The sequence below is a fragment of the Octodon degus genome, unplaced genomic scaffold (assembly GCF_000260255.1).
Source record: "Octodon degus isolate 3935 unplaced genomic scaffold, OctDeg1.0 scaffold00020, whole genome shotgun sequence".
Classification (NCBI taxonomy): Eukaryota; Metazoa; Chordata; class Mammalia; order Rodentia; family Octodontidae; genus Octodon; species Octodon degus.
In genome coordinates, this window is record NW_004524596.1 from 8,997,932 (window position 1) to 9,012,394 (window position 14,463).

At 39.7% G+C, this 14,463-nt stretch overlaps 1 protein-coding gene across 8 annotated transcripts in view; it reads right to left on the bottom strand.

Annotated features, from left to right (window-relative positions):
* Window positions 1-4,705: 4,705 nt before the first annotated feature.
* The window catches only part of Slc8a1 (solute carrier family 8 member A1), a 401,459-nt gene continuing 391,701 nt past the window's right edge, over window positions 4,706-14,463 (bottom strand). For all 8 annotated transcript variants that reach the window (XM_004627644.2, XM_004627647.3, XM_023711223.1 and 5 more), the window contains one exon: window positions 4,706-8,008. In XM_004627644.2, the coding sequence (XP_004627701.2) occupies window positions 7,632-8,008 (377 nt within the window). In that variant the 3' untranslated portion in view covers window positions 4,706-7,631. The remainder of the gene's footprint in view (window positions 8,009-14,463) is intronic.

The window sequence follows — 14,463 nt, forward strand, 5'->3', positions numbered from 1 at the left end:
GTATATGGTTAAGTATTTGTGGCAGGACTGGGTGAAGTTTCTGTTGTTTTTCTGCCAATATGCCAAGACAAGTAGTTTAGAAAACATCTTAATGCATGGTTGTCTGCCTGCTTTGTGCTCTTTCAAGAGGAAATAAAAAATCTCATGCATTTGACCATGACCACAATATGTTTTAAGAGCTTCTTGCAACACTCACCCAAGTAAGAAGCCCTCATTGGTGCTAAAGACTAGTAGAAATCCTTACTAAGTGAAAAGAAGAAAAATGAGTTCTTTTATTTAAAATTTTACTTTTGTTTTTGAAAGGATACATGCATTTGACATTTTAAACACTCTTTGAATTTGCGTCTTTAGCTTAAAAAAAAAGAAAACCAAGGATGCATTTCTTTCCCTTCTCTCCACCTTTTTCCATTTGAATGAGAGAGTTGACAGGAAGGAATATTAATCGAGCATGAACTTCTGCTCAGTCTTGGACATCTAAAATGCAATTCCCTGTGCTTGACACACATAAGCTATTTTACTTTTGTGAATCTATTTCTACAGGTGTAGCAGAGGTAATATGGAAGCACTGTGCAGTTTTCAGAGAAATAATGTAACTAATACTTGAAATCTTTATTTTTGTACTTGGTAAAGTGGAATCTTTTGGTGGAATAAAGATTCAAAGCAGAATTTTAAAATCTAAATAGCAATATCCAAATTGAGCCATCATTTTATAAAAGTAAGTATTAAATTACCAAGTAGAGAATTTAAAAACCTTATAGATTAAAATATAGAAGGAAAGGAATTTATTGAAAGAACTTTTAAGATATCTGTACAGATCTAGTGGATTCCACTAAGTAACTGAACAGTAAGGAAAGTGTGCCCAAAACATGCTTTTCTTTGGTTATCAAAGCCAAAGTTTATGTATGCTCAGCTTTAATTTTCATGTGAAACCTGAGAATGTCAGTGAAAATTGTATAACTGTCTCCAGAAAGTGGAAATTTATCTTCCTTAAATGTAATGACTTTTAAATATCTTAGTCAAGGATAATACATGATGAAATTCTGCCTTATGTGTTTTACTTGTGCTAAATTCTTTCTTTTTAAAATATATTCCTGTTAACATCGATAATTCTTTTTTATTTTAAAAATCATATATACATATATATGGATATATTTGGTACAGGGTCTGGATATGCAGCTTAAACTCATAATGATCCTCCTGCCTCAGTTTCCCCAGTGCTGGGATTACAGGCATGTGCCACCACACCCGGTTTTGGGGTCAGCACTGTGTATCCAGGGCTCTGGGGCTGGCATGGAATGCAGTCCCAGGGATCAATCCTGGGTCTCTGTGCTTGCCAGGCAAGTGCTTAGACCACTGCACTATCTCCATGGCCCCAACATTGATATTCTTATCCATATCATCATTTTAGCCCTGTTACACTATAGGAGCATCATTCAAAAGTAAAATATTTCCAAATTTCTTTCTTAGTGCAATGCTAAAGTGAATAAAGAAAAGCAAAAGCCATGTCCAAACACTAGCCATCTGGATTATACCACTTTTAGCAGCAATATTTATACAAGTTTCTCTTTAAGAATCTGATTTTTATATTATGGGGTATCACTGAAAACCTAAAATCACATTTTTAGGCAAGATCTGTTTCATCTCTTACTTTATGATTTCACAGAGTCCAGTGAAGAGTAAATTAAAAGTTTTTTGGGAATGTAGGACTAAGTGTCTAAAAAGCTCTAGGCCCAACCGTATAGACAATTGCAGCACTGAAAATGGTAGGCTCATCCTAGTAAATTAATTTCTTCTTACTATAATACATTCTTGGATTTGGGTAGATAGAGACATGGAAGCTATATATTTTTATATTTATATATTTGCATACTTCATAGAAACTCTTAAAGGAATTGGGATGTATATGTTGTTTGCTGCCTGCCTGCCTGCCTGCCTGCCTGCCTGCCTGCCTGTCTGTCTGTCTGTCTGTCTGTCTGTCTGTCTGTCTGTCTATCTATCTATCTATCTATCTATCTATCTATCTATCTATCTATCTGTGTACATTGATAGACAGCCAGACAGGTGGGCAATGAAGCATGGTAAGTATGATTCCAAGAGGTAGAAAACTCAACAATACTGCTGTATTTCACAAGCTTAGAGTATAACCAGTCCTCAACAGCTGTGTAGATGCCATATTATGTTCTCAAGACTGTTGTAGGTGGAATGTCATATTTGATTTTTCCTATGAAAAATTCACCTTCAGAAAACCATGTCCTGGGAAATTACTTCGAGCATGAGCTTTTAGCCTCTTGTTGGGAGGCAAGATTGAGCATCACTAAGAGTAAGGGAAGGTAGTGGGGGTAGAAATACGAAATGGAAGAAATACGAAAGTTGAAAGGATGCAGTCCCAGGGAAGTGGAAGAAATACGAAAGTTGAAAGAAGGGAAGGGAAAGATAAAGTTACATTATTGGTCTTTCCCCGAAATACATAAGTCAAAATACCTAAGAACTAATATTACCATTGATTGGTATGTACCTTAGGAAAGTAAATTAGAAAATCATTAGTAAAACTGCAAGCTTGGAGAGCTTTTGAATGCATCTTTCTGGACATCTTGGCAGCCAAGGAAAAGACATAGAAAGCTGGATACTTACCATTTCTGTGGGTTGGAAAACTGAAGCACTTTCTCCTCTGGGAGTTCTACTTCTCAGTGGTTGCTCCTTCTACACATAAGACATTCTCTGCTTTGGGAAATAATTATCCACAGCCCCCTGGAAGCGTCGAGAATGAAAATACCTATTTCAGGGGTTTACCCTTTCTGTGCTATCTTTCTAGGTGGAGAAACCATTTGAAATGTGCTAAATGATGTGAAGACAGTGAGCATGGAAAGAAGAGGTAAGCTCCTAATGTTAGAAAAGAATAGTAGAACTTCAGCCCATTAACAAAAATCTGTAGAAGACCTGAACAAAAACTAATGGATCCTTTCAGAACAGAATGTTTCTCTTCAAGATAATGTGGTTTTTCTGTCTCTTCTGCATAACACAGACATTTATTGATTGAACCCCATATGCACTTTTGCTGAGCTCCACCGTCAGTTAGAATGCCTTGGCCTAGAGCAATGATTCTTATCACAAATGCTAAATGCCAGGTAGGTCAGGGTGAGTCCAGTATTGTGTAGTATTAACCAAGAAGTAACTAAGTGTTCCTGAAGTTATGGAACTCCACTCAGGACTCTCTGAATATGCAACTGCACAAGATGAGACTAAGAAAATCAAAGCAAATCTCCATAATCTCCATCCTAGAAATATTGCAGGAAGTCATAGGGGGCTCATTTGTGTTCTTGGACAGGTAAAGTTTTATCACTATTAGAAAACAGGGACTTTGTCTTCTTCCAGAGAAAATTTTCTAATTTCTTTTATAAAGATCTTAGATGTAGAGAAAGCCCATCAATCTCACTTTATTATGACAGATTATGATCTGAGGCCTTGGGCTATGATGTCACGAATGAACCAACTACATGTGGCAAAAGGCAGAGGGGCAGTAAGGCTTTGGGGCTGTATCAGGTAAGAGTCATCTAGTAGCAGATCTGCGGGGTTGTTTGAAACAGCACATTTCACAATTTAATTTTATGTTTGAAAAGTAACTATAACAAATTTTAGTTCATTTAGGCTGCAAACCGTAGAAAATGAAGTTCTACAAAATCTTCACTGATGGAAAGATTGAAACAAAATCTTTGAATTAAAACTTGCTCATAGGAAGTTGGAAATCATTAAGTCAGAGAATTTTGCTCAAGGTTAAGTGGTCAAGGGTACCTTGGTCATTACATTACTCATTTTGCTATTGAAGCACATAAATGTTGGCTGCTCGTTTTGTATTAAACCATGGACTGGCACCCAGGGGAACTTTGATTGGAGAAAATATTGAAAGGTAGTTTATTTTCTTCACATATAAAAGTGCCATACATGACATGTAATGACAGAGTGAAGAATTCCATGGAAAAATTTGAAGACGTTCAGATGGCTCAAGCATCATTTATAGGCATCTAGTGAACAGATTCTGTTATACTAGGAGGTCACATCTCCTCCCCACAAATGCTAATTTAGTTCTGGTGTCACCTCTTTATATGCTGTTTTGATTATACGAAAGAAGAAGTTTATAAAATATAGTTAGAAATTAGAATGGGAGGTCGACATTCTACTGTATTCTAAAGGAATACAGTGTATGCTATAAGGAAACTGTCACTTAAGTGTCCCCTGGAAAGTATATGTACTTCCTGTGATCAGTTTTAGTGAGACTGAAAGATTTGCTATAACACATTGCATACTCAAATGTTCCTTGACATGGGACTGCATAGGATTCCACATTCTGGCATGCAGAAAGGATGGATAGAGTAAGACTAAGAATGTAAAAAAGAAAATAGTGAAATGGAGGAACACCAGCATTTCTTTCAGGATTGTAAAACAGATGGATATTCTGGCTCTGTGCTCTCTTGGGCATCAAAAAAGACGATACTGTATAACCAGAGGGCTGGCATGTGCAAGAGCTTGGGGACTGGGTGCCCACTGTCTTTCTTTTGCAGTGGATATCAACTGCGCAGGAATACCTTTTTTGGTCTTTATTTCATCAAAACATGAAAACGAAACAAAAAAAAACCAAAAAAAAAAAATGAAGTAGATGACAATGAGAAGAGAGAAAACAGCCAAATTGAATATTCTGCATCACTGGTGATTAAATCAGAAACAATTAGAAACTTTATTTGTCTGTGTCAATAATGTGTACCATTTATAAGGAACAGCACAATTAGTGTACTTTCCCCCTAAAGTTGTGCACAATACACACAAAATAAAATAATCAAACAAAATGAAACAATTTTACACAACTATAATAATTAACAACAACCCTGAACAACCAGAATCATATTTTTCCCTATAGCATGAAAATTGAAAAGGCAAACAAACCAAAAAGCTTTGAAATTGAAATTGACCAAGAACAAGAATTTCTTGAAGTCTCCTGTGAAGATTTGCTATGGAATTATTATATTCCAAAACAAATGAGTGCAAAAATCTTTCTAATGTTTAACAACTTATATCTTCTGACTATATTTACTTGGTGTTTCTAGGCTAACTTTCCATTTCTCAGTCTTCAAAAGTGGGGGACAGGGATTAAAATACACCCCTACCTAATGCTGTTACTGGTGTCAGTGGGCCATGATAGGACAGGGGTAGTTCATGGAAAATTATTGTTGCTGCAAAGAGAACAATGGGTTAACTGCATGTTCTTAGTGACACAGGTCACTGAGCTTGCCATTCTTGGCTTAAAGTGGGGAGTGGTACATATCTGCCAGCTATCCAAGGACACAGAGGGTTCTTTCTCCAAACCTGAGCTTTAAAGGAAACCATAGCCCCTGGGCAACCTTCACTGTATTTATGTTGGAAGTATTTATGTTGAAATAGTTTCATAACGCTTTCCTTGCAAGGTAAACTGTTTCAGTATGACTGTTTCCTCTTTCACACGTGAAATAGCAGTCACATTCACTGTAGACTCCTTGAGGGCAGGCGTCTGGGCTATCTTGGTCATAACTTAGTCTCCAGAAAGCAGCATACTATGTGGCATATTGAGCATGCAACCAGCCTTCAGTTAAATGTTTACGAAATGAACGGCTATGATTACTGAGTGGAGGAAGAGCAGTATCTCTTTCTTAAGCATCTCTGAACCAATAGGAGGTCCAGGAATGTCTTCAGTCTGAGATCCTGCAGAGACAAGGAAGTCTCTGAACAGTGAGCAAGTTACTCCATTTTTCCTCCTTGGTGGAATCAACACTTGGGAATGTTAGGTTTATCCATGCTCTTTGTTCTTTTGAAATAGAAAGAGTTGTTTTTTTTTTAAAGGGTTCTCCTTAGTCCTAAGCAGAGGGAAACACTTTTAAAGGCCCATCAGTCACCCTGGCTCATTTCTTTCCCAGGAACTACTGATACAATTCGTGGGGTCTGGACTGGATGATGAAAGAAACAGTGCTCAAAATAGCCTTTTACATAAAAAGCAATAAAACAAACAACCCAGCACAATCTATCATCTGTACCAGACAGATTAGCTTGCAATAAATACTTTGGGGGAAGGGGTGGCGTGGAAATGGTGGCCCCGAGTGCCCAGGAACGCTAAGTGCATACACTTCTCTCCAGCGCCTTCTCCCTGGCTGTCTTGAATGAGGGGCAGACTCAAAAGGCCTCTGATATGTTCCCACATGGCTAATTTTTCATGACGATATTTGGGTTTGCGTGTTATCCTCTCATTAACTTTCACTTCTCTCCACAGTTATTGCTTCTTAGAAATGAACGTGCAGATTCATGAACAATAAGCCATTTTCTTCTTTTATCCCTAGGCATAATCAAACTAAGAAACAACAGAAAAGTAACAACTCAGGTGAAACAAAAATTCACTCATGTCTTCCATGTCCAATCAGTGTTTCTGACTGGGAGAACAGCATATGCTATACTCTACTATATACAGATACGCTTTGTTTTATTTGTTTTTCATCCATGCACTGTGTAACAGGTATCACATCAACATTCCCAAATGGACACATGAACAGGAGCAAATGTTCAGTCATGACTGGAACAGGGTTGTGCAAGCCATGGATGCTTTGGAAAACAAAACTGATGGACAATCCCAGCCAACAGCAACAGCAATGTGGGACAGGCACATACTGATGCAGATAGAAAAGGATGATGTGCTTTTAGGAGGGGATTATTCTTCCAGGTTGTATGGAGGGCGGGTGGGCAGGGGGAAGAGGGTTGGGAGGGGACTTCTGGGAGTACAGCTGGGCTGGAGCACACAAGGGCTTTGCTGATCACAGTCCAGAGCTAAAGAGATAAGAGGAAAAACAAAAAAAGATTTTGCATGATCTGGGGAATCTAGGCACGTTACCCCTGTACCTGTTGAACAAGAGTGCCGGGCACCATATCCCTAAATATTAGACCACATATAGAACCATCATTTTCCTAGCTCCTTTCCAGCTACTGGGATTCTTGGAGGCAGCTTTACCTCTGTTCATTTTCTGGAGATGAACATGAAATTTGGTAATACACAAAGATGCACTTCTTTCTTCTTCCATGCCCAGATCCTTTCTCAATCCAAAGTAATTTTTAAAATGTTTGGGAGAGGTGAGGGGAATCTTCATGATTTCAATGTTTACACCAAGCCCATTTACATTCAGATGAGTCACCATCTCTCCCAAAGGAGAAGTGAGGACTTTGACACTCCCCCCCCCCCCCCGCCAAGGAAACAAAATGAGGAACAAAACAAAGAACAAAAAGCCAAATATCAGCTACCCCACTGATCCCGCTGAAAGTAAGTCAAAAACAAGAAAACAAATCAAAGCCTTCACCGTCTAGGAACCTGGAGAGAGGACAGCTCTTCTTGGCTGTGCTGCAGAGATGGCCCTGCCTCTGTGCCTTGTCCAACTTGATTTGACGCCCCTGGGAATGGGAGGTGATGGTTTCTGCCTTTGGCCCTAGTACAGAGTAAGCTCTTGAAGCTGGATTCCATCAGCAGGTGAGTGAACATGACAAATGTCAGTTTTCTCTGTTCGTTATACATAATTTTTATGTATATATATATGTATATATATATAAATTTATTATATCAGATTGTTCCTTCAGAAGCCTTTTATGTGGCAGTAGGCCTCCAGGGAAGAGAAGAAAATGTACAAGAGCCACAGGAGCACAAAGAGGCAGGATGTGAGGAGCTTGGCAGTCCGGGGCCCACCCAGCTCACCTCCGATCTCCGGCCTCCGCCGATACAGCAGCACCCCCACATTGATGAAAGCAAAAATGGTGAAGAGAGTGACAGAGAAAGCTAGCGTGCCAGGGGACACTTTGAACTGTTCCCCATTGGCCGCATGGTAGATGGCAGCAATGGACCAGGCCACGCCAATTCCCAGGAAGACGTTCACTGCGTTGCTGCCTGTCACGTTACCTATGGATGCGTCTGCGTACTGGTCCTGGGTGGCTGCCACTTTGCTGGCGAATGTGTCTGCAGAGAAAGCAGAAAAAGGCAATCACACTCAATGAAGTACAGGTAACTTGAGCTCTGTGGTCGAGAATGGAAGCCCAGATGGAAACGAGTGAACGGACTGGGCTTCTGTATGGTCAGAAGAACAGGATCTATATACTGGAAGCCATGCATGGGGTACTGGCTCTGTTACTGATAAAACAATCTTTGTCAGGTTCTATAGGATGCAGATACCATGGCTCTTTGTAGACCGAGTTTACAGGACAGCAGTTTTCAGAGAGAGAGATCGCAGCCCAGCCATAACAGAATCCAGATGGGGCCCTTTTAACATTATAAGTCTCCATCCAGCTATGGTGGGTACTAACTACTGAGGCCCAGGAGTCTCCTCAACAACATCCCAGAAGACACTAGGTCACTAAGCCTGCAAGAGGGCTGTGTCAGCTGTCTTCTTTACAGATGAGAAAGCTCTAGAGTCCCGAGAGAGTCTCAAAGATTCCAGAGCAAGCCAATGGTGACAACCAAAGTATAATAATAGTTGGAATTTGCCTAGAGCCTTTCAAATAGGAATACAGATTTACCTAAATGACTGCTTAGATGGTGATCACACTTCTTTGAGCTTAGGAAACCAGGCTTGGAGAGGACAGTGAATGAGCACAAAGCCACTCATCTGGGAAGAAGCCCGGCTAGACTGGACGCTGGGTTTCCATCTTCACGAGTCATGATGGTTCATCATGCTGTCTTACCTTTCCCCTGCCAGAAGAATTGGTGAGCACCCTCAGGACTCTCTGCCCACTAGAGATTTTGAATGTGTCTTTCTGTAGACACAGGAATGGCACAGTTCACTACAAGGAGCCAGACCACAGAAACTTACACTTCTTGACCCATAGAGCACAGAGGTTTCAGATCCTGCCTGCCAACATGATCTCTCTCAGGCTTCGGCTCCTACTCTGTGAAATAAGGTATAGGTGTGCAGGGTATATGATTTGTTAAATGTCTTTCATGCCTCTTTTTGTAATTTTGGAAGGACAATGCAAACAGAACAGACTAGATTAATTTAAAAGTTGGAGTGGAGTCTGAAACAGCATACTTTATGAAGCCTGTACACAAAACTCTCTTTCTGACTATGTGATGCTCAGTTATTAGGCTTCCAGTGGAGTTTAATGATGGCCAAACCAAACTCTCACTTGTAACATCAGTAATTTCTGGACTAAACAGCTCTAAGGTGCTCTACTACCTCTCTGAGCTCCCTGAAGCTGCCAGCTTGCTCTACGGCTACTGTTCTTTCTTTGTAAACCTACAATTGGGATATTGCACACAGCATGCAAGTTTTTTTTTAAAGTTTAACTTTATTTTTTTTATTAAAGTCTAGAAATTTCTGTAAGACAAGTACATTAATGAACTGTTTCCAAAGAACAATATATACTCTAGTTTGCTGAGGGTTTCAGCTCAAAGAGCTCATCCCTGATTCCTGTGCACTAAAAATCAGCATGGATTGTAGATGATTTAGAATATACTATGTTTTGAAGACCACAGCTAGTTTGATTTTTAATCATAATGAACAAATAGTACTAATTCCATTAAATGTGTTTTACAAGCAATTATAAATTCAGATCACTGTATTATGCAACACACAGCTTTGGAAAGCAACATAAAACAGTGATATGAGCCTTTAGGTTCTCTGCTTTGTAATGACTGAAAAGGTGATTCATTATTCTTTTAAAGAAACTGTTCCATGCCAGGCACTCTGCTCTACAGGGTATATGTACATTCTAACTCAGTCCTTTCAGAAAACTTGGGGACTAGGTGTTACTCTTCCCAGTTTATAAGTTTGGAAACTACGATGTGGTAATACTAGGCTTCTTGAGTTTGTTCTCAGAAGAGTGAGAATTTTACAATCAAGTCTGCTTCATTTCAGAACCCATCTTGGTGCATACCCATTCCCCTCCCAGCAAGGTTCATGGTTTCCTTTCCATTCAGTTGATTTCTGGCTTGCCCCATTTTTTTTCTGCTGAGAAACTCTGAAGCAGGTTCTCACCACATGGCCCTTCTCATATCATGGGAAGGAAGACCTAGGCAGTTTGTTAATCCACCTTTCTGGACCTGCGCTGCCCTGTGCACCTACATTGTGCATGGCCAGCCCTTCAGGATGATCAAAGAGATTGGTAAGTAAAAGCAAAGTCTTTTGCAATTCTTTACTAAGAGTTCTTGGGAGCTCCTGCCACAGAAGCTTCAAAATAATGAAGTTGCTTTGCTTCATTTTCTTTAAGGACAGGCATTAGAGCAAGGGAAGTATAAGAACAAGAGTTTAAGGCGGGACAAAGCTTCTTGTTGCTCAGCTGCTGTGGAGGAACAATTGAGGTTATTCTGCACTGATGTGGCTGGTGGTGAGCAGACGGCCACATTCGGTGAGGTAATGGGGGAGCAGGTGTTCCCTCCTCAAGTCTCAGGGGCAGGGACAGGTGACCTGACTGTTCCATAGCACAAACCTACCTAGCTCCTCTGGCATGTTGTGCGTGATACACTGTACTTCTGGGGTGATCTATCTCCACTCAGAAGAGAGAAACCTCAAACACACACACACACACACACACACACACACACACACACACACCCCGTCTTCTAGGCTGGAAAGGAAGACATATCAGAAAGACACATCAGGTCTCTAGCAAGTTCCTTTACATCAAGCCCATTTTTCAGTAGTCTATTTAAGTAAATACTACACGCAAATTCTTACTTGTATCAACAGGTTTCTATTTCTGAATGCCTTTTTCTGGCATGCCTAACATCTAGGAGCCACAGTGACTAGCTTGTCACATAAATAATGCATGCTCTGGGCCTATTTGAGTCTGGTAAGTTTTGTTTTATTTACTAAGGTTATCTATCAGGCCTTTTGTCTAGCTTTTATTTTCAATCCAGAAGTTGTACAAAAAAGGTAAGAACACATACAAACCCAAAATGTTAACCTAGGCTCCGGAAAAGATGACTCTGTTTTCTCAATGAAGTGGGGTGGATTCTCCCCAACCTGCCTTTTATTGCCGCTTCACTGCTTAGTGCACAGAGTAGCGTAGCACACGCCAGACGCTAGGTGATGCCAAGTTCTGCCCTGCACATTACGCCTATAACCTGCCCATGTCTGAACAAGCCAAACGCCATTTCCCCAAAGGAAATTCCAAGAAATACCTACTGCCTGGGTTTGAGAGGCAAAATATTCATACTCAGAACATACTCATTAAATACAAAGATAAAGGAGTCAGATTTCCAGTGTGACTGGCATAAATTGAGACAGGCTGACAGTTTTTATATACAAGGTTTCCTATTTATATAGCCCAGGGCAGGCTTCTGATAGTCATGTTTAACTCCCACTTTTAATTCTAACAAATTTTAGATGAGTTGTATAGTCTCCGACTTTGGGGCCTGTCCTCTTCGTACATATGACGATAAATCAATGAAAAAGATTTGCTTAGAAGGCAGCATGGCTGGACTTAAGCCACATATCACAGAGTTAGGAGATAACTGTTCTCTGCAGATCTATTTCAACTTCACTGGACATAACCTTGGCCATGCTACCTGGTCAACATGCAGTAGTACCCTCCCCATTTCTCCAGGAATGCTTAAAATACTGAATTTATCAAACTTTATAGCTATATGTATGGCAAGCCTAGAACATCCCTTTTATAGAGCAGAAGTCATTCTTACAGCATTGCATACCAGGCAAAGGTTTTTGTGCAAGGATGCCCCTTGCTTTCGATGTTTGGCATGCTTTGAGGTCCATGGGCCCCTTTGTTAAGTGATTTATATTCAAGTACTGCCAATGGATGTGATTTGAACTGGAGTCAACCTTGAGATGGAAGTGTGGTGGCTTCCCTCAGCACGTCTGAGTCACTAACAATGCACAGGAAACCAAAAACGTGTAGAATTTCACGGTGTAATAGTTGTAGAAGTCTCTCCCAGGAGACAGCCTCAGTTCTTCCAACTATCAGTAACTCTTTGGATAGATCACTCACATTTTTAGGTTTTACTTTCCTCAACCAAAATGACAAATTTAGAGAAGATCTCCAAGGCTTTCTCTAACAATAGTGTTTGAGTGGCTCACAGAATACACCAAATGAGTATGCTGTTGATGTCATATTTTTCTGTAGGAGTTTGTAGACAACTCTTATTCATTAGTATTCACTAATGATAATCAGTATTTTCTCATTTGAAAAAAGCTTCTGCACAGCAAAGGAGATAATAGACAATGAAATGACAGCCAGCAGGATGGGAAAAAGGTTTGCCAGCTACTCTCCTGACAGAGGACTAATGTATAGAATATGCAAAGAACTAAAAGAAAAAAAACCTTTAAAACAAATTGCCTAATTAAAAAATGGGCAAATGAACTGAAGAGACTTTACAAAAGAAGTACCAATGGCCCATTAGTCCTTGAAAAATGTTCAACAGCTTTAGTTATTGGAGAAATGAAAATCAAATCAACTCCGAGATTCTGGCTCCCTCTCTGTAAAAATAGCTGAAGAACAGTAAAAACAATACATGCTGATGAAGATATGGATCCTTTGTACACTGTTGGTGGGAATGTAAGGTAGAACAGCCACTATGAAAATCATGAACATTGCTCAAAAAAATTAAAAATAGAAATTCCTTTGACCCAGCTATATCTGTCATAGGTATAGTTCCAAAAGAATTAGAAGGATCCTCCTATAATGATTACATGCATAACCCTGTTTATAGCAGCACAATTCACAAAGCTAAGCACAGGAAATAGCCTCAATACTTGGCAAAAGACAAACTGATATAGAAAATATGATCTATGTGCACAATGGAGTATTATTCAGCCATATACAAGAGTGAAATTGTGGCATTTTACAGGCAATTGGCTAGATCTTGAGAATATAATGTTAAAAGAAGTACACAAGACACAGAAAGTCGAATATCATGTTTTCTCATACATGAAAATCTTCAGATGCAAATAAATTAAAATAATAAAACAGGAGAGATTGCAGGAAACAAGGAGGCAGAACTGTTGCAAATGGGGCAGGGAGCAGAGAAAAGGGGAGGATGGATATCAGGAAGGAGAGGAGAATGATTGAAAATGATCAAGATTATTTATGACATTTTGATCTAAGTGAGATATTTGAAAGTCCTAGAAAGAAACAGAGGCCTGAAGACACTGCATTGAGCAAACTGTGGCAATGCAATGTTTATGAAATTAAACTGTCTTTCTCTTTTTAACATTAGGTAGGAATCATTGGCAAGAGGACCTCCTTTACCTTGCTTAAGCAGCCATTCATTTCTATGCGGGAAGAATGGTGTGAATGGTGGCAGAGATACCACCAATTCTAGGGCTGTATTGAGTGGCAATAAAGTTGGTACATTGTTGGCATCAGAACTATCTGGAGAGCTTCAGTTTTTAAAATATAGATTTGGAGCTCCAACATACGCCGGTGGAATCAGACTGCCGGGCAGGAGACAGACAGAGAAATGCCTTTGCACATGCATCTAACATAATTCTGCTTACCATCAAGGTTCAAGAACTACAGCTCTGAGGCATGGATGTGTAGGAGTGACCTCAAGTGCCCACACTGTGGGGGCAAGTGGGGAAGTATAGATGGTTGCCCTTCAGGGAAGCAGCTAATTGAGAAAGCAGGTGCAGCTGGGTTTTCTTAGAAATATTGATGCCCTCAAATGTAGTGGTTATTTTGCTAATAAAATAATTTGAGTGGGCTGGATGGAGCTGCTGGAGCTGCCTAACTAACTCTTCCCATTTTGAATTATATTATGACCTTATTTTTTAAAAACACTCTTTCAGCTGTTCTGACCAGTCATGGGAGAGGGAATGAATATACAAGTTATTAGTGGAATTCTAACTCCTCTACTTAGACCAAGTAGGAGGCTGACCTACTTCATAGGGGTTGAAGAAAATGAATGAATAGGAATGGCCCCTAAAATAGGCCTTGGAACTTGACAAGTGATCAATATTACTAGCTGTCTTTAGAATACAATAGAGCAGAGAACCCACACATATGGGGAATTCTGACTTCTGTTGATGATTCTGAACTTTTGGGAAATAAAGCACACTATTTAGACAGGCTTACTCTCCTTACAATCTTGAATATTTAAAAATGTGATAGTAAATACAGCAGACTAACTTTGTATGGTTTCTCTATGGAAAACCAAAATATAAATAATTGAAAGAGAAAAATAGAAGATAGATGAGAGGAAACAGGGAGACAGATTCTGTACAGACAGGAAAGGGATTAGGGATGGGAAAGATGTGAGGGTGGGGAGGGGAAAGGGAAATAAAAATGATGTCACGTGGAACATATATATGTACCAATTCATCATAATGAATGGAGTTTCATGTTTCCAAACATCCTAATAAAGATGTGATATCACACAAAATATTCTTTATGTCTAATTTTTTTTATTTATTAGAGAGAGAGAGAGAGAGAGAGAGAGAGAGAGAGAGAGAGAGAGAGAGA